The sequence below is a fragment of the Glandiceps talaboti genome, chromosome 12 (genome assembly GCF_964340395.1).
Source record: "Glandiceps talaboti chromosome 12, keGlaTala1.1, whole genome shotgun sequence".
NCBI classification, from domain to species: Eukaryota; Metazoa; Hemichordata; class Enteropneusta; family Spengelidae; genus Glandiceps; species Glandiceps talaboti.
Window position 1 is genome coordinate 16,642,716 of NC_135560.1, and position 20,016 is coordinate 16,662,731.

At 34.0% G+C, this 20,016-nt stretch overlaps 1 protein-coding gene across 3 annotated transcripts; it reads right to left on the bottom strand.

Moving 5' to 3' along the window:
* Positions 1-5,235: 5,235 nt before the first annotated feature.
* Positions 5,236-19,849, bottom strand: LOC144443204 (uncharacterized). 3 transcript variants are annotated; one of them, XM_078132597.1, is made up of 10 exons: positions 19,719-19,849; positions 17,763-18,150; positions 13,947-14,956; positions 13,359-13,531; positions 12,256-12,446; positions 11,727-11,774; positions 11,073-11,123; positions 9,857-9,993; positions 9,205-9,274; positions 5,236-8,978 (listed from the first exon to the last, which is right to left on the bottom strand). In XM_078132597.1, the coding sequence occupies exons 2-10, from the start codon at positions 18,057-18,059 to the stop codon at positions 8,880-8,882; spliced, it is 2,076 nt and encodes a 691-aa protein (XP_077988723.1). In that variant the 5' UTR covers positions 18,060-18,150; positions 19,719-19,849; the 3' UTR covers positions 5,236-8,879. The 3 variants fall into 3 exon arrangements, with proteins under 3 accessions (XP_077988723.1, XP_077988724.1, XP_077988725.1); XM_078132598.1 differs by having other exon boundaries at positions 17,763-18,146; positions 19,719-19,843; XM_078132599.1 differs by lacking the exon at positions 11,073-11,123.
* Between the last annotated feature and the right edge of the window lie 167 nt (positions 19,850-20,016).

Genomic DNA, 20,016 nt, shown 5'->3' on the forward strand with positions numbered 1-20,016 from the left:
ACTCAGTGGATTACGAACGTATATATGTACTGAACTAGAAGACATTGACAAATATCAACAATTCCTGGTCATCTCTTTATTTACAGTCATATATACATGATAATGTTTGAAAAGAAAATTCCCTCAGCATTAGAAATTCACCACTATTATAACCCAGCGTATCATATACCTATGTCCATATCAATCACTCCTTGTGATGTTTAACACGAAATATCACTGCTGATATGGGACGCTAAACGTCATGAAATTCACGTTAAACGTTAAACGCTGGACTTAAATGGTATTTAATACTATCAGCAGTGTTCGTGTCATATTGAAAATACCAATATTTAGAAAAATCATAAACAAAATTACAGTATTATATGATGTAGCCCCGAACGAAAATGTTTCCTTAGATGTTGATAGAATACTAGGTTTCCGTATTTGTCTCCACATTTACTACAACAGTGATATACACATTGTTGAAGTTACACTAAAACTTAATATCAGCAATAAACACCAGCAGGGTACACACACCTTAGTAGTCGCCTTGTTTGGAAAATACTAATCTTATATGTATTTTTGAATGATATGGCTGCTGCTTTAAATATGTGCATTCTATCATACAGTAGATATAACTTACAGGTAGATTTGTATTTACATGGCCTCATTCAAACACAAAATTGTTGAACTTATATCTCTAAAAATTAAAGATAGCAAGACTTAGTAAAGGAAAAGCAGAAAACTCCTTGTATAAATGTTGTCGATATTCAGGCAAATAAAATGCATAGACGGCTTACGAGTATCCAACTAAGACAGATACTAACATCTCCCAAGTATTTTAAAGGTTCAAGTATTTATGTACTCTTCGGGTTTTTAAGGTGTATATTATGAACACAACACGTCGTTTTGTCTGAAATCTCCCAAGACAATATTCAGAAAGACAACATGTTATAAGTTTGGCCGGCGGGAGCATTTCCCAATGCTGCACAGCAAAAGTTGGTTTTTATTCCTGTCAAAATATTTTGTTAACTTTATTTCAGATCACATAATTTTTTTGACCGTGTCATGTACCACTGATTTTAGCATTATTTTTGCCCCATGTGGGTGCCCTCTAGTGATACCTTTGGGAAATGATTGCAAGGATGCTATAGTGTGTTCTGCTCATCACACAAAGGTGCGAGTTTTTTCGATTTGTGGGCTCTAGCACAGCACTAGTTACTTCTTTTGAGAAATTCCTGTCTTTTAGTATACTATAAAATTATAGTAAATAATAATAAACTTTATTGTAGCCTTATCTATAATTTCAGATATCAGTACAATACAATACAATAAAGTAAAAAAAGAAAATGCTTGTATTGACCACACACAAAAAGAGTAATTTCACAGTGTGAAAATCAACACAGCATATTGATTATACAGATAGTGATGTAAATGTAATTGTCGAATGTATATCACGAGGCAGCTGGTATATTTTTGTTCAAATGATATTCTCGAATTTTGAATCCTTTTTGAATAAATTTGCTTATTTCAACTAATTTATTTGTGTCTTTTATTTTGAAAATCTTTATGAGATTATCCGTGCTTGTACCAGAATATATATTTAATTTGTTAAAGAGTTCTTTCCTTTCATTTTGATATCCTGTACAGCGTAATAAGAAATTCTCCTCGTCTTCTATTTCACCTTGTTTACATATAGGGCATGTCCTGCTTGATAAGGTGGTGTTTGTGTATCTTCCAGTTTCTATATGTAAAATATGTGCACTAATTCTAAGTTTTGTCATTGCTGATCTGTATTGTGGGGTTTTTAATGTCTTCTAAATAGTTTTCAAAGTTCATATCCGTTTTAATTTGTCTATATGTATGTAGTTTATTTTTATGTTGTTTGTCATTGTTGTCCTTCATTGTGTCCATTATATTTTTGTGGAGAAACAACTATAACTTAGATATTAAATAGTAGGGGGCTGAGGCCATCCCCTTGTCAAATACCTCTCTGTATTGGAAATTGGCGGGTCAGCCCATTTTTTGTCTTAACACATCCAGTTGCGTTTGAATAGATAGATTTGATTACTTTATAGAAACGTCCTGTGATGCCATTGAGTACCAATTTGTGGAAAAGCCCTTCATGCCAAATTGAGTCAAAGGCTTTTTTCAGGTCTATAAAGCAAGCAAAAATGTATTTATCTTTACTTCGGTATTTTGTAATTAACTGGTTTAGAACAAATATGTGATCACTAGTACTGAATTTAGGTAGAAAGCCAACCTGTTCTTTAATTATAATGTCATTTTTGTCGTTAAATTCAACAAGCCTCTGTTTCAGGACTGAAGTGAATAATTTACTCAAACAATTTAAAAGTGTGATGCCACGATAGTTACTGGGGTCTGTCTTGTCTCCTTTTTTGTAGATAGGTGTAATTATACCCATATTCCAGCATCTAGGAAAATGGCCACTTTCGAGAATTAGATTGAACAGTTTTTGAATGTGTGTAATGAGAACGTTTCTACAGGCTGTGATCATTTCATTGGTTATGTTATCTATTCCTGGTGATGTTTTGTGCTTGAGTGTACTTATTGTTTTTTTGAATTTCAAGCTGAGAGACTGGCCTATCTAATTCTATGGAATCGGCAATATTTTCTAGCCGGTTCTTTTTACGAACATAGGTGGTATCTGAAGTAAGTTTTACCTTGTTTGAACTGAGACTTTTAAAATGCTCGAACAGTTTTTATTTCTCAACAATTTCTCCATTACATGTCTTACCCTCTTGTGGCGCTCTTAAGTTCTTAATAAGTTTCCAGTATTCATCGGGATGTGAACCACTCAGGTTTTCTAGTTTAGACAATATTTCATTTTTAAATTCTCGTTTCTTTTTTTTCACAGCCTTCTTGTAGTTTTTCTTTTGTTCATAACAACTATTTCTCAGCTGATGGTTTAAATGGGTCGGTGCTCAGTTTAGTGGAAAGATTGTGTATCTCCTTTTTCATAAGAAGAAAGATTTTTTGTGTACCATGTTTGCTTTCTGGTTTTCTTTTTCTTTTTTGTTTTTTTTAAAGAAGCGTTTTTTTAGGCTTTTACCAGCTGCCTCGTGATAGATGTCTGTAACATAATGCCAGCCTGATCAACTGACTTTTTAGAATTATCAAAATGTTCTCTCTCAAAGTTCTTAGCCAGTACTATTACCTCCTGGCTCTGTAATGCATTGTAGAAATAATATTTTGAGTTTATATCCCATATGTATGAGAAGTTGGATTGACAATAGTTATTCAAGTCATCTGCTGTAGAATTAGGTGTAACTTTATCATCTTGTAGTATGTTAGTATTATCAACAACACTATGCCAATGTGGCCACGAATTTTAAATGTTACCGTGTGCACAGCACCTATAACCTTGCGAGACGAAAAGCATTCAGGAATTTTAACAATATTTGTGGCCTTGCACTGACAAACATGATAAACACGAACGACAATAAAATTAGTTGCTATTTATACATAGGAAAAGTGTATTGTATTTGTTTCGTATAAGAAACGTTGATATTTTATTGCAGCGGTATACGTTGTTGTTCAAGTCTGTCATGTTATGTGTTGTGTGCGAGTGCTGATGATATTTTGTTGTTGTTTATTTGTTTCTCTATTTTAACGTAAACATAACCAATCCAAGTCTAGGGCCCAAGTAATGAAAACCAACCTTATTAACGTTTAAACATTTCTTGATGTGAGAGACGATAGATCCAGTAAGCTTACCATATTAAATTATGGCTAGCCCAAGACTAATATGACGGGTGTTATTGGGATCAGTCATCCAGCGCCGCAAATAGGCAAAATGTTGACAGATACATGTACTCACAACATTGCAAGTGCATTGTTTTACATTGTGACGTCACGTTCGAAACCTGCTTTACGCCTGACGTCACGTTCGACGCCACGACAACGTCACTGTCACATGAGGGTGTTCGTTTGTTGGATTTTGTATATATAATGCCTAAAATGTAGTTTATCACAGTTGGTAGTCGCTAATATTTCGGTATCGAAGCTTTGGAAAAGAAACTTGTTGACGCTATTAAAAGTAGATAAAACTACAGCGTCTGAAATGCAGAACCACTCACCGAAGGAGCGGCCAGAAAGCGGCGGAGGAGATAGTGATGAAGATGACAGTAACTCGATGACGCATGACTTGTCTGAATCAGGAGAAGATGGAGATTCAACAATGTAAGTATCCCAGTACCATATATACCCTGTTTATACCTCAACTGAAACGATGATCACAAAGAGTTTTTTGACCCGCTATCAAGTTTTATTCAGAAAGACCATGAGAATTTATTTTTCATATTGAACAAAATTATACGCCCATTTTGTTCTTTCGTTGCACAGTCGACTTTTGAAATTTATATAGGAATTCCACAAATTGTCTACTTTTGAATATTAAAAGTCACTAAATTATCTAAATATGAGGGGGTGGTTGTGTTCCTCTCCACATATTCCTAACCCATTGGATCGATAAAGTTGATTATGTATATCCTTTGCCAATTATAAAAATACGTCCCAATTCTTTGAGCAATTGCAAAATGATAAACCAGCAATCTACATTATACCAGCGGTGCCGGGGGGTGCAAGAAATAAACATAGATTCGAAACTGCCCAAACCTAGTCTTGCCTGTTAAGAAAGTCGTAATGAAGTATCAGCCTGCAAGTGGCATCTATTCTCACCTTATTTACCTTCCGGGGGGGTGCAAGAAATAAACATAGATTCGAAACTGCCCAAACCTAGTCTTGCCTGTTAAGAAAGTCGTAATGAAGTATCAGCCTGCAAGTGGCATCTATTCTCACCTTATTTACCTTAATCATATGTTTATTTCTTATGTTTTTTAGTCACTTTCAGTTTTCTTTTTTTTGTGACTTACAGACCCTTATTGAGAAAGTACGGCCATCATCATATACAGCTTTTAGATAATGAAATGGACTTTGGTGGAGAGAGTGAGTCATATTGTGATGACGATGGTAAAAAAGTTGAAACTGTGACAGATCGATAACGTACTGACTAAAACAGGGAAACACCGTCAGATAATATTACATTTGTGTTTAACTTGGGTATGGGAACAATGAATCACACAAGTTTGTCATTTACTGCTTACTGTGGTATCACAGCGATATTGTGAAATTGTGTGATACGTCGTACATACTAAAGTTACTGAGTGATGACTAGAATTCTGTCACTCCCATGATAACCACACAAAGAATGACTTCACAACGAAAATATGTATGATTCATGATTTATTCAAAGAGTTGTTTTTGAAATAAATGATTCTTGAAAAGAAGTTGGTTATGGATAAATGTAATTAATATGAAATATTTGGTAGAGTACAAGTATGCCATAGACATCAGTATATACAAAACAGCCACTTCTGCTAGCGATGCTCTCGAGGCTGTGAGAGTGTCTAGTGTGATATATAACCATTGCAACTCATAATAGATATTGCTTACAAAATAAAGAAAAGAACAAGGCAAAATAACTTTCCCAGGTTACTAATTGTATGAAAATATAATATCCAAAAAAATGAATATCTGAAAATATGAATAAATATGATTTAAAACAGGCAAGAAATAGAACTGAGGGTGAGAAAGAAAATGTATGTAAGTAGAGCATACACGCAACATTGACAGTATCTACAGGATGGCTAAGGAGTTAATGCTGTAATGTTTACAAAAAGTGTGTTACAAACCAGTAAAGTTTACAAAGAAAATAAATGTAACTTAGAAAACATATAATATAACTTGTGTACAGTTACAATTACAAAAATTCTAATGTATGAATTACAGAAAAAAAGAGCTACATCTTTTTAAATAATTGTTGGTTATGTGTCGTACAATGACATTTTTGAATGTGTTGTCTGTGTAGAACAGTGTATCTCTCAGAGGATCATGTATGATTGAAAAGTACATCGAACAAAAAAATGACAGTTTTATAACCTGTATTTTGAAGTTTTACTGGCTATGAAATAGGAAAGAAGGCAATTGTGAGCTACCAAAATACTCCCTGCTCACTCTCATCTAAGGATTGTCAAAGTATGGTGGTACAATTAATATTTTGAAGTTTTTTTTAAAGATTACGGAAACTAATATTAATAAAAACATGATTATGAGTTGCAAACAATACCACTAGCTCACCCTCACGGATTGTCAAAAATGATAAAATATTTAAGATTATTATCTAAGGCATGGTTACAACTGAACTCACATGAGTGTTACAATTTGTTGGACAGTTTAAACCACAAAATTCTAGTGGTCTAGTGCGCTGGGACATAAGCTGGGTTGGTATGTTTTCTGGGTTATATTTGTAATTTTTGGAATCAATTTCACTTGTAAATTCTTTGTAACTACACACGGAATTATAATAGAGGCAGGTCACTCAGTATGACGCAATACATTTACTTACAAAAGTGATGTTTATCTCTCAAAATAAAGTTCAGAGAAAATGTAAAAAATTGTATGTCTGCTAAAATTTCATGGTATGTTACAATGTTTAGTCAACAAGTCACAGTTTTGAATGATTATCTCCACATTTTAACGGTTTGGAAAATTGGCAAAATTATGTGATGGAGAAAGTTTTGATGTAAATTTATGATTTCTTCGGTTGCACCATATTCATTGAATTGTAATGGTCATGTGACAACAGCTGTAATTTACAAGACAAGATTCAACAATGCATTGTGGGTGTACATAACTTTGAAGGGATCAACAAGACAGGAAGTATAGGTATTTTTGAAAAATTGGGGTTCTGGGAAGTCATTTCCAATAACATGACCTCAGAGATTAGGTAGGTCAGGATTTTATTTTATCATTTTTATTTGTTTTTATTTTTGAAAAATGTTCCTTTGACTCAAAACCAAATGAAATGTTAGTCAGAATACTCCTATTATCATCATAGTCTTTGGTACAGTGTTGTAAAAATTGTGAAACGTTTAAAGCCAACATATTAGCAATTAAGCTATAGAAATAAAATAAGTAATGATTTAAAAAAAATATATATATATTTGAACACAGCCTCTATAATAATATTTATACTGCAACTAGTATATGTTTATGAATATATGAATAATAACATCAAACCTAAATAAATTTACGATCAGTAATTATCAAAGTTTCATACAAAATAACTACACACTTCACGGCAAATCACATAAAGAAATACTGTAAGTTCCGTTTAACAAATTATACATTTGAGATTAAAGATTAAAAAACGTTCACTCGTAATTCATTAATTTACAACTGATTTACATTTTCGTAATATATATACATGAATTAAAACAAATTAAATTTACAAAATACTTGAAACTTGAAATCTTGTAACAAAAATAATTATTTTATAAAAGTAAATGTAATTTTCTGTGAGATCACTTTGCAAAAAATAAATTACAAAAGTTGAATAATATTACAAAAATATTTGAAAATCAAATCAAATAATGTACATTATTTCTACAATCATGTAGCAATTAAAATCTATTTTAGAAATTTGGGCATCAAAAGCATTATTTACATTTTTTCTAATTAAAAAACTTTGTATATTACTGTAGTGATAGATAACGGAATAGCTGGTTAGATACTGTATCTGTAACTGGGGCAATGTGGGCACATTTGTTACATATTATAACTCTTGTAAACCTACACTAGCTGAAACAGAAATGTGGTTTTTATGCGACTATTTTGTTAAATATAATGACTTAATCATAATGTCCTACATACTGCAGAGTACTAAATCACCTGTAGGTAAACACATATACGTAGCAGTACACATAGTATGTTGCAATGTAGCCTATCAAATTATTATTTTGGGTCCATACCCAAAAAACAGCGCCCTCAACGAATCATGATTTGAACTTGTTACTGTTACTACTTATAGGTAAAATAGACCTCTAATTGACATGTATAATGTCTAATTATTGGCATTTCAACAATTTTAATTAAGTAAATTTATTGTTGGTTGTCTCATTTAAAAATTAATATGCCAGTGACAGCTAGTACAGCTTTAACATCATGACTAATATTAAGTTATTATCTTTCTAAAATTATTACTATCATAAATACTTGTTTTGTTATTTTAGTAAGTATGTTACCAATAATGCCTTCAACACATTAGCTTAATAAACATGTCACACTAATAATTTAAATGCATTGTCTATGTAATATACACACCTATGTATGTACAGTATATGTACAGGTGATATTCCTATGAAATTATGTTACGATGGGATTAATGTAAGAATGACAACTAAATTGAAGGTTATGTTCCTATTTTGATCCTAATGTGCTAATAATATACAGGTTGGGCTAAGAATAATCAGAAGGGTGATTTTATTTTAGTTGTACACATTTGTAGAAAATTTGATTTCTCTTACATTTTGTTAATGTTCTGAACATCTAGATTTTGGGGAGAATGGCATAAGAACACTATATTGAAAACAGATTATTATATACTATTACTATTTGTAAACATTTACATACTACAATATGAGAAACTGAACATTTAATTGTACATGTATAGCTAATAGCACAAATATTTAAAACAGTATACAAATTCTCGGTACCTGCAATTTACCACCTAGGTGTGTCATAAAAAGTACAATTATTCAATTTCTTGGTTGATACTATGACTTCCGCTCCATATGTTACACATGAATTACTATAGGCACACATCCGAATAAGTCGACCTTCTTGTTCTATTTGACCCCCTAGCATAGATAAAATGTCATTGCAGGTGCTGAGAATTACTCACTACTATTACTCTCTTTGAGTATCAAATACAGCCAAATGTCTAGTTTTGAAGAACCACAACATTGACCTATTTTCCAACAAACTACCTGAAGGTATAGAAAGATCCATGTTGAAGAATATCAACAGACAGATTATTACTACAGCTGTAACTTCTCCAGTTCTTGGGCAAACTTGAGGATATCCAGCAAGTTCATTCCAAAATCTGTCTGCAAACTTTTGTAGAAGAACTCTGGGGCCTGCAAAGTTGTTAACAAAGATTGTAAATACATGTACATATACATTGGCCACTTTTTCATCACTGAATTAAAAATTCTATGCACTTCAGCATTTTATTTTCCCTGCTTCAGTATAAATACTAAAGTCACTGGCAGTTCAACAATCCACAATAGCACTGAAACACAAAATGTCATATTTATAGTATAAGAGTATTTTCACAAACACAGTGCAATTGTTGTTCCTTACCTCTTTCCTCAAATTATGAAGTTGAACCAACGTTTGACCTGAAAGCTGGTTCAACATGTCTTCGTTATATCTGAAAAATAACACATTGATGACTCTAATCAGTTTGAATTCACCTCATTATGATTTACTTCACCATTTCTCATTTTATTTCTCAGTTCTCTGTTTTAGTGTCATGTTACTCTGCCCTCACTGGTCTGCTCTATCCATGAAAGGGTTGACTGATGTTTGAGGGCGCCCTATCATGGCGTACCTCACAGTCTATTTTTGTCTGTCTGTCTATCCATCCATCAACCAAGTTGAACCAACCCATATCTCCATCTCCCCACTCACCTACCAGCCATTTCACCCAACCAACCAGCCAATCATTGTCCCACCCAACCAACCATTGTTCCAACCATCAGTTCATCCATCCATCCATCCATCCATCCATCCATCCATCCATGCACACGCCCTACCAGCCATTCATCCATCCACAAACACACCCTACCAGCCATCCATCAATCCATCCATCCTTCCATGCACACACCCTACCATCCATCCATCCATCCAACCATCCACACACCCTACCTGCCATTCATCCATCTATATATTGATGCGTATAAATTCATGATTGAAAGTAAATATATTCCTCCTTTATATTTGGTAACCTTACCGATTAATCTGACTATTCTTAAACCAATTCTTGACATCCTCAACAGTCCATTTCTTCACCTTAGAACTAGTTGCTGATATTGGGGGTAGGGGAGAAGAACCAGTGGGAAATTCTCTCTCTGGAGTCACTGCTCTGCTCTGTGAAAAAAACCCCAACAAATGTCAAAAATCAATTTCATGAAAAGATCTTATTTAGAATTAATGACTCTCTTCTTAGAGCAAATGAAGCCATATTCCAATAAAGCATGTCTGCTGCCATTTTGGCAAGACATGTACATAGACATAGACATGTCACATGAGAAAAACAAGGACTATAACATTTGTAAGTAGATCTAACAAGTTATTAACACAAGCTATCTGAATTATAATTAAAAAAGTGTAGACAGGAATAACAAAATGAATGCCACCGTTCTCCCTAGGAGAGATTGCAAAGATGGTGACTAATTTGCATATTACTTTACATATATAACATGTTAATTTGCATATTTGTTTACATAGTGATCAGCATATAATAAGCATGTCTTTAACATTGAAAGATACTCTGACATGTTTGTATTTAATATATAAACACATGGCTATTGAGATCAGATATTTATCTTCATGTGAATGCATTGTATTATCATGATTTTGCCATTCAAAGATTACAAGGATGGTAGAACACTTTTGATGCATGGTAGAAACCTGTCAAGCATGACAGCCTGGGTGGTAAGGAGAGTGTTAGTGCCATGCTTTCTCTATAGTGGGGAGAATACAGTGCATGTTCAAATCAAGTGCCAATGAATGAATGTTGTCTGCTGAAAATAAATAATTTCTTGAGTCACACAAACACAAAACATTACTTTTTGTAGACTTTTTGTAGCAATTCTTATACATTATGACATTTTCAACGGAACATTTTCGAACAGGAAAGAAGAAGACAGGTCATACATTGATGAAAGTTCATGGTAAGGTCAAAGGTACGAATATTTTAACAAAGAAAGTTCAAAGTTCACAGCTAGGTCACAAAACCACAATCTCAGGAAGGTTACTAAGATTTCATTCCTTGTAAAATCACACAAAACTGGAAATGTATGTAAAGATAACAATACTACTAAACTAAACAAAGTTCAAAGTTCACATAGAAAGGTCATGATACAAGGGTATACCAAAAGTTCAAAGGTCACATTTACTATGAAGAACAACCACACCACATTTAGTGTAGGATATTTGTACCATACCATAGTAGTAGTATTGACAGCGTCACTACCTGTTGTTAAGCTATGTTTCTTCTGTGGAAATAAAATTTAGAACTTTTGGATTTAATTATAGATTTTAAGATTTTTATATATTCTGTAATGACTTTAATCTCACTGAGGTTTATGGTGATTTTGTTTTTGCAAAATCATATATTTACATTACTTAGAGTGATAGTATAATGACTTCGATTGTTTGGTAGAAATGAATATTCTAGTAAATTTTCTGTTGATATGTTTGTGTCAAGTCACCATTGGTGTATTGTTTGACATTTTGTCCTATGTGTTGTTAAAGAACTCGGCTAAAGTGTCACTACTTAATTCTGAATCAAGGCGATCATTTTGAAAATAAGTTACTCTGTATGTAGAGAACAGCATCTTGGATGTACAATAACTATAAACTGTCTAAAAGACTAATCATAAGGAGCAAAAACCAATAACAACAGTCTAAAGAAAATATTGGCAACAAAAAGGTTCAAACTACAGAAAAAATCTTAATCAATGTGTAAAATTTGCCATTGACAACTTGTGTTTTGAGCCGGCTGACATTGGAGTATTAGAACATTAGAACTGTCAATCAAATGTTAGCAACCATTAATGCTGATAGCAGACAGTAATCAAACTCTAAAATAAACTTACCCCTGTATCAACTACAATGTCTTTGGAGTCTCTTTCTGTCAATGACGTCTACAAATAAATAAAATATAAAGTTAAGAATGATCTATATATTGCTGTCTTCCCTTGGTATACATTATTTTACCATGCACAGGACAAGTTGAACAAAATAATATCATGGAATTTATACCATGGTCATTCTACGTCATGACAACTCGTGTCTACATTCCCTGGTTCTGCTGTGTTCGAAATATGAGTCAAAATGTTCAAAATTGCCATTGCTTTCCCCGATTTTTCTTTGATATTACTGGCAGGGGTATAATTATATTATTCTCCAATATTTGTCTTCATTCAGCTGAAAAATACTCATTACCTAAGGGTTCAAAACCTAACTTTTGTTCAAGATTTAAACGTACAGATAATATTGCCCACAAATTATCAGATACACCATATTTTTATAAGTTATTGACCAATTTTTAGTGAATACATCTTTATTTATTTGATGAATAAAATTTAACGTCTCTGTTTCAGCTAATGAAGGTTTAAAACAAACCTTTTCTTTGTTATTCCTCATCTCAATCTGCTGAAGCAATAATTCCATCTTCTCCTCAAAAATTTCATCTCCTTCTGAGAAATCAACATACAACTGGTTTCCCAGGAATGCTCCCAACCAGTTGCCAGGTCTAAACTCTTCCATCTTCAAAGGAATAAAATCCTTCTTGAGCGAAAAGACGTATTCTCCTTCTGTAAATGGTACAAAATTGAAAAAGGAAAATTAATAAAAACACAATGTATTTTATGCAGTTATTATCTGATATCCTCTCTTTGTTTCTTTGTATTACTCTCAGTTCTGTTTCTGTACAGGGACATGAGTTGGAAGACAAAATGTCATGGTGTTGAAATGGCACAAATGTGAGAGATCCTGTTCTATACTGTAGAATTTATAACAGGAGGAATGAAAGGGTATTCACTTCTCCTTGGTGGGGAATACAAAAGATATACATGTAGATAAAACAGTCACTAAAAAGTAGTAAACTTAGCAATGTTTCAAGTTACTACAAATAGAGGTAATATTAGTGTCTAATAACATAACAGCCACTTGTGAAAGTTGTATGACTTTGTACCATGCAATGGCCACTTGTCCTTGGAGAAGGAGGCAAAAGGTGCTGGTACCTTATATATCATGTGCAAAGGAGAATGTGAATGTCAAACACAGGTAATGTGAAATTTAGTTAAAGGGGAACGCCTACATGTGAATGTCCTGGCAATGGTCCAGTGTTTCCTAGCTCATAAGAATTAGCATGAGCAATAACTTTTCATGGCTATTTATCTGAAGGTAATATGCACTTAGGAGGAATGAATATGTATTGCTCATCTAATACATATACATGTCTGCTGACTTCCATCCATGATGCAACACTGGATCAGTGCTATGTCAATGACTGTGAAACCTGAGTTTAATTTTGCGTTTCTTTGCATATCGCATGCACACAATTTATTTGATGTGAAATCATGAAATGACTTTTCAGAACCCAAAGTTTACGAAAATGCCTTTATTTCCTGAAGTGGTGTTCCCCTTAAACAGAACAATTCAAGCCTTCTCCGTGTTCAGATTTTAACTGAAATGATAAGATTAAGAAGTTAATCAGAATTTACCAGTTCTGCAGTTTGGACTCTTTTGATAAGCCTTGCAGTAACACACCAGTACCAAGTAGGATTCCTGTACAGCATCTGCCATGGCATCCAGTATTGAACCAGACATATTCTCAACATCAATCCATGTAACATAGCCCTTTGCTCTCAGTCGCTGATTAATTTTCAACACAAGTCTGTATAGGGAGAAATTACAATTTAATTTGTGTTCTTATGTCAGAAGCTGCAGATTTTATAGGTAGCAAATTATTGTACAAAAGTTCATAAAAAGATTTCTGTTAAATTCAGAAATAGAAGATCTTGTACTTGCCATTTTAGGTGGGGCATGTTTATCTCACCTTTGTGCAAGGGTTGAATATACTAAATGTATGCATGGTTCAGACATGACTGTGTTAAGCCTTGTTTGCAGTCACATGGATAGATCCAAGCACACACACATGAAAGCACCACATATGAAAGTCACCACTCCTACAATGATTTAGCAAGGCAATACGGAGTTCACTTTGTGCCTGAAGGACCATGAAATTGCATTGAACATCTAGATGTACATCTGAGTGTTACCTATAAACTATAACAAGCTAATTGTCTTACTTTTGATATTTCCAGTTGTAACTCAACATAATATGACCTTTCCTGATCCCAGGCAATGAATTGGGTGTTGCTGACATGCTTTTTGTTACTGTAGGTTGTCCGTCCTGCTGGGTCAACAATGGTGGGGGAGGGGGAGGTGGTGCTTCCCCTCCTGGTACAGAAGGTTGTGGTGGTGGTGGTGGGGGAGCTGCTTGGCTGACACTTGATGGTGGTGGGGGAGGGGGATGGCCTCCGTGTGAGAGAAGCTTTCTTGTATCTTGATCTGTAGTGTCAATGCCTGGCCCCTTTGCTGAACTTGGTCTGATAATAACAGCTTCATCATCACTATCGTCTTCATCTACATCATGTGCTAAACCATTACTCTTTGTGATCTCAAATTCATCAGTAGCAATATCTGTCTGTTTACTCTCTTTTTTCTGATCACTTTGTAAAACAAACAGTGCCCCCTCAGCGTTCTTCCTAATCCTCTCATCTGGTGATTGCATGAGCGTATACAGTGAGTTGATGATATCCCCTTCATCAACTTTTGCCTGTAGTAGTAATGCTCTGTTACTTTGAACAAATGCTAAGTTCCATATCAATTCCGTAGCTAGGACCTGCACTTCTGTTTGTTCTGACTTCAGGAATGCTGGTATGATATCTTTTCCACCTTCCTCGCAGATCACTTTCTTGTTGTCGTCTGCCACAGCGTAGTTGATCAAACTCTGCAGTAAGTCATTTTCTGTCAGTTCTCCCTTGGTGTGACGGCTAGGAGGAATTAATCCTAAAAGCTGATTCAAAATTTGTGGAATTGCTTTTGATTTGTCAGCTGCTTGGCTGATATCCTTCACATCATCACTATCAGTGACTAAGTAACTAAGTGCCATGACTGCCTTGGTTTTGGTCACTTCATCATCTGTTACATCAGGAATTTGTTGAAGTACACTAATTGTGGTCTCTGACTTCATAACTTTGTGATTCTTCTCCACTTTGGACATTTTAAATACTTCTGAAACTACATCTGGTAGTTCCTGATTTACGGAAAAAAATAAGAAATTCACTATTAAAATAAGGTACTAATTTAATTTACATATTAATTCTTCTCTAAACAAAAACATTCAACTATTGTACACTTTTGTCACAAAAAATTGTGTGTGAAAACTCAAGTATTTAATCATTCCGATTTCAAAACATCATCTGTGATTTTGCATATTGTAAACTGATTTTCAGGGTCTTAGATACATATATAGACTTTGTCACTTTGTTACAGTAGTCTTGAGGCTATCTGTTGGGTTTGAATCTGAAGATCTCTTCACCCCACGTCTTGCTTAATGAGAAGCTGAACGAAAGTTAGTGCTTATTGGGGGGCAGTTACATAATGTCTAAATATGGTATATTTGTCATATCAAGACACTACTTTGTCTTATACACTGTTTATGTCATACTAACAGTTGGAGATTTACTCATATGCATACACAACTTTGGGTTCATGATTTGAATTGAGCTAGATGTAAGGGGTAAAGAGATCAACAGCTCATAGCCTCTAGACTACTTTAACAGTGCCATATATTAATATCAACAGTTACATATTTCCGTTGATATGCTCTATGTACCTAGATCCCATCAATGTGGTCAACTTTTATGTTGGGCAATAAAACAATTTTCAGCCTTGTATTTTTGTGGACCATTCTTTGTCTTTTTATTCTACACAAACAAATAAAATTCATGTCAATGTTGTTTAGTAAAGTTCCACACTGATAGTTTATCGTTTATCAACTTGACTCAAGAATAACAGTATACATGAGCAAAGCCCCCCCCCCCCCCCCCCCCCATCATAACACTGATTGGTATCCTGATTACACTGTGGCTTTTTACAGCACACATACCATACTTCTACAAAATCAATTCCGATTAGAATTAAAGTATCTACTGTTGTCAGTCATTATGGATTCTTTGTGAAAGACAGCAAATATTTCTTATCAGCTGTGATGTTGCCCATAGCAACCTGCAAACAACCAAGTACTTTGAAGTAAACAATATAGATAAAGGTCAAGGATGATTACCATGGTCACAATAATTACAGCGCATTTCATGTTAGTGTTCACAGGCTCTGTTACAGTGCATTTCATGTTAGTGTTCATGGGCTCTGTTTGATACAACCATGCAGACACCAATAAGAAACTGCACTTGCTACCCTGTAAGATAGCAAGATTGAATGAACAAAGTTTCTTCAGATAATTTGCCTAAATGAAGTGAACTGTCACCATGTAGATACAAATATAGAGACATCAAAACATTGGCTCCTGCATGTCTGGTCTAGTTGTGGTACATTTATAAATGGTTTATTTCATTTACACAAAATGTAGAAAGAAACTGGAAATTGTGATCTTGCTATCTAAAACTTAAGAGTGTAGAATGTGTGGTTTCTTATTGGTTTCTGTGGTGTGGTTGAATCAAACATAGCCAGTGAACACAAACATGAAACGGACGGCAGAAATCAACACAATTTTGATGGCATCATTTTTTATGTAGACTATTTCTTATTTCATATCAATAAACAAATTTCTGTCTATCTTTTTGCGACATGAATTTTTTTTTTTTTTTAAAAAGAAAGTAAGAAAGAAAGACTGACGGACCATAAAGCTCACAAGCCTTGGATTATTAAAATAAAAATACCATAAAAAATAAATTTTTTCAATCTGTGTATTCTTCTAAGCCAACTTTTGAAGATTTTTGTGATGAACTGTTTTTGTTTACTTGATTTTTTAAAAAACAAAACGTAACCCTCTCAAACTTATTGTGACAGTCCTATCTAGGCTGCACTGATTTGTCAAATTGCGTCAAATAATTGAAAACCTGATGAACTCATGCCCTTTCCTTGGCATTGTTTGAATTACTCACTAGGATAACAAAGCAAGGATTCCAAAGTTGTGTACTACTACCACACTCTGTCTGTGTATGTTTCGTCTTTATTTCATTGTTAGTTACCATTAAGTGGACAATGCTGAAAGCATGAATTCTGGCATAATGCCAAGAGGCCGTAGCTTTTGCCGCCACATATATTCAATCATATCGTTTGCATGAAATTAATATCAACATTAGTTTTATTAGGATGGATAATATGACAACATACATGACCTCAAATCAATCAACCAATCAATGTTAATCTTACTGACCTCTCATCCCATCAATTATTACATCCGACAAAAACAAGGCTGCCTTATTCAATATCTTGTAATTATATAAACTGTTTTATATGTCAAATTTAAAATGTCTAATATTCTTTATATGCAACTATGCGAAGCAAACTTCACAAGAAAACTGAACAATTTTGTGACTTAGAGTGATGTAATGTTAAATCTTCTATAGTATTCTTTTTCTTAGCTTGTAATGATCTGCATTGGTCAACTCTTAATTAATGTTTTTTGGTCAGGTTTAAAGTAACTGCTACTGATAATATACACTTCATTGAAAGCATACCTGTATACATACATACATACATACATACATACATACATACATACATACATACATACATACATACATACATACATACATACATACACACACAATGGCATGTATACTAATAAACTGTCTGTTATCTTATCTGACTCATAACTTAATATATACCAAGTATTCAATAGATACACAAATATGCAGTGCATAAAAGTACAAACAATGGTTGTCAGAAAGGCAGCTACACAAAAGAATCTTGAATTGACAAAGCTGACAAGTTTATATATACAATGTGTACAGCCTCTTCAAGATTGACATATACAACCACTTGAGACATGTTTATCATTGAAGATCTCCTTCAATGCAGTTTTGCATACTCACCTCCTTTGAAGCTGTTTCTTTGCCACCATCAACACTATCAGTACTAATATCCATAGCAACGAGGACGGTCATCTTCTCTGTAATTTCTTGACATCTGGTTTTCCTCTGTGCAGATGCAGGTCTTTCCTGTTTGCTGGGTGCAGCATCGTGGCTTGTTTTTGATATAGATTTCCCTTCTTTGCTTCCAGCTGCACTGCCATGAATTTCAAGTGGTTGACCTTGATTTTGACTGGAACGAGAATCTGACTTTTGGTTTTCTCTTTCTTGGGTCTTTTTTTTCCTCAGAGTTCGCAACATTTTGGAGCTGATGTGATAAATTGAAAGTGACCAATATTCACGTACTTTCACTTTTTTATTTATCTGTTTGGTTTATTCCTTCCCCTTCTTTCTGTAACAAATTCAAAAGGTTAAAAGTCGTTGACCTGAAAGGCACTGAATGCTGTACAACATCAACCGTGTTCAAAATGTTCTGTTTTAACTGTTTCTGATTTATGTTCACCAGGTTTTGACTTCACTGATTACAGCTACATTGAAAGTTTGGTCAAAAGAAAGCTTTATCTCACATCTTTTGTCTACTATGTTTAATATCCTTTGCTTTCTCTCTTCTGTCTTCTTGAGAGAAGGCAGTCACCTGATTTATAAACAAAGGTGAACACAAACAACAAGTGCAATGGACATACAAATTTTTTTCCTTGATCAAATTGTAGCTTCTTCCTCTGAAAGTCCTACACCCTATTTTAAAGGCCTACTTCAGCTTAGATTACAATCTCGGTGTGAAAACCTGTTGTTTGACAAAACTACTGAAAAAGATGGGCCAGAACAAATAAAAAATGATCTTATGTAATTCTTATTGACAACACTAAAGTCTAATGTGAAGACCTGGGATACAAACATATTTAGATAAGAATACAAGTGATTCGTCAATATGATTTGTTGTGACAAAACTCCTAGGTCACATGTATTTACCAGCGGAATGAAGAAATATATTGGAGAAAAACAGTACACAATTTAACCAGAATAAGCATAAAGAAAAAAATTGGGGAATTACTGGTGACTGTGAAAGTTTTGACATAATTCATACACCACAAAACCAATGACAAAGATGAAAGCTATCACGATGTAGAAGATAAGACAATAATTTATTAAATCCCTAAAAGGGTAATTATAATGTCTGCTGTAAACAAACACACAATAACAGTGATAAAAAACCAAGACACAACTTGCAGACTAAAATGGAAAACATATATAACTCAATAAATATTTACAGTCCAGAATGATCTGATAATACTGGTAAATCCTGTTAAATGATATTAATACTGGCATGTGTACAGCTTGGCTGTGTGTTATGTGTAGTATGAATTGTATGGACGTTTGACACATCAAGGATTATATGTTCTGCAAATTCAGTTGGTTTGAAATTAACTGATTTGATAATCAGTGAAACATATTGAACGCATGAATCTTTAATCAGCAATATATTGTAGTCGTTTTAATCAGTAAAGGGAATATCATTAATATGTGAGGTAGGGTGATCAGTCTCTTATATCATAATTTAGTTGACAATCTAATGCAAACTCTATGCACATCACTGTTTGGATTCATGTTAATTAATGTACAGAAAAATATTTCTGTGATATTTTATAGTTTGTATACATGTATATTTGGTCTATCTGTAATCTTATGTCACATCATGTTGTAACAGTAACCCCCTCCCCCTCCCCCTTAACACTGTCAGCCAACAAGATACGCATAATATAATACGATAAACGTTCAATTGAATCTTTGATGGCGACTAACGGTGCTAACACAGTGTAACAACAAACACAATAAAACTTTAAAAGTAATTGTTGAGATTTTGTCAACATTGCATTTGCAACTGTCAGAGAGTGGCGACAGCATACAGGTTTTCTGTTAATAACGGAACGCAATCACCACAACTATACCAGTATTACTTACTACTTAATTGAGTTACCAGCCCTCCGTTATATTCCAATATGTCACATTTTGAGCAAAGACCATGCAAATATGTCCTTTGGGTTGGCAGCTCAGAGGCTTTGTGTTTGTCACCTTCTAGATGTCTCTCTCCGGGAGCAAAGGCCAAAGGTTACAAGTCATGTGATCAATCGCTTGCCCGATGGTTCGACCATTGTGAAAAGGGATAGAGCACAAATAACTTACACGATAAATTGCATCACAATCTATTTCCTTTTTTAAAATATCAGATTAGATAAATGAAATGTAATCTTTACAAAAG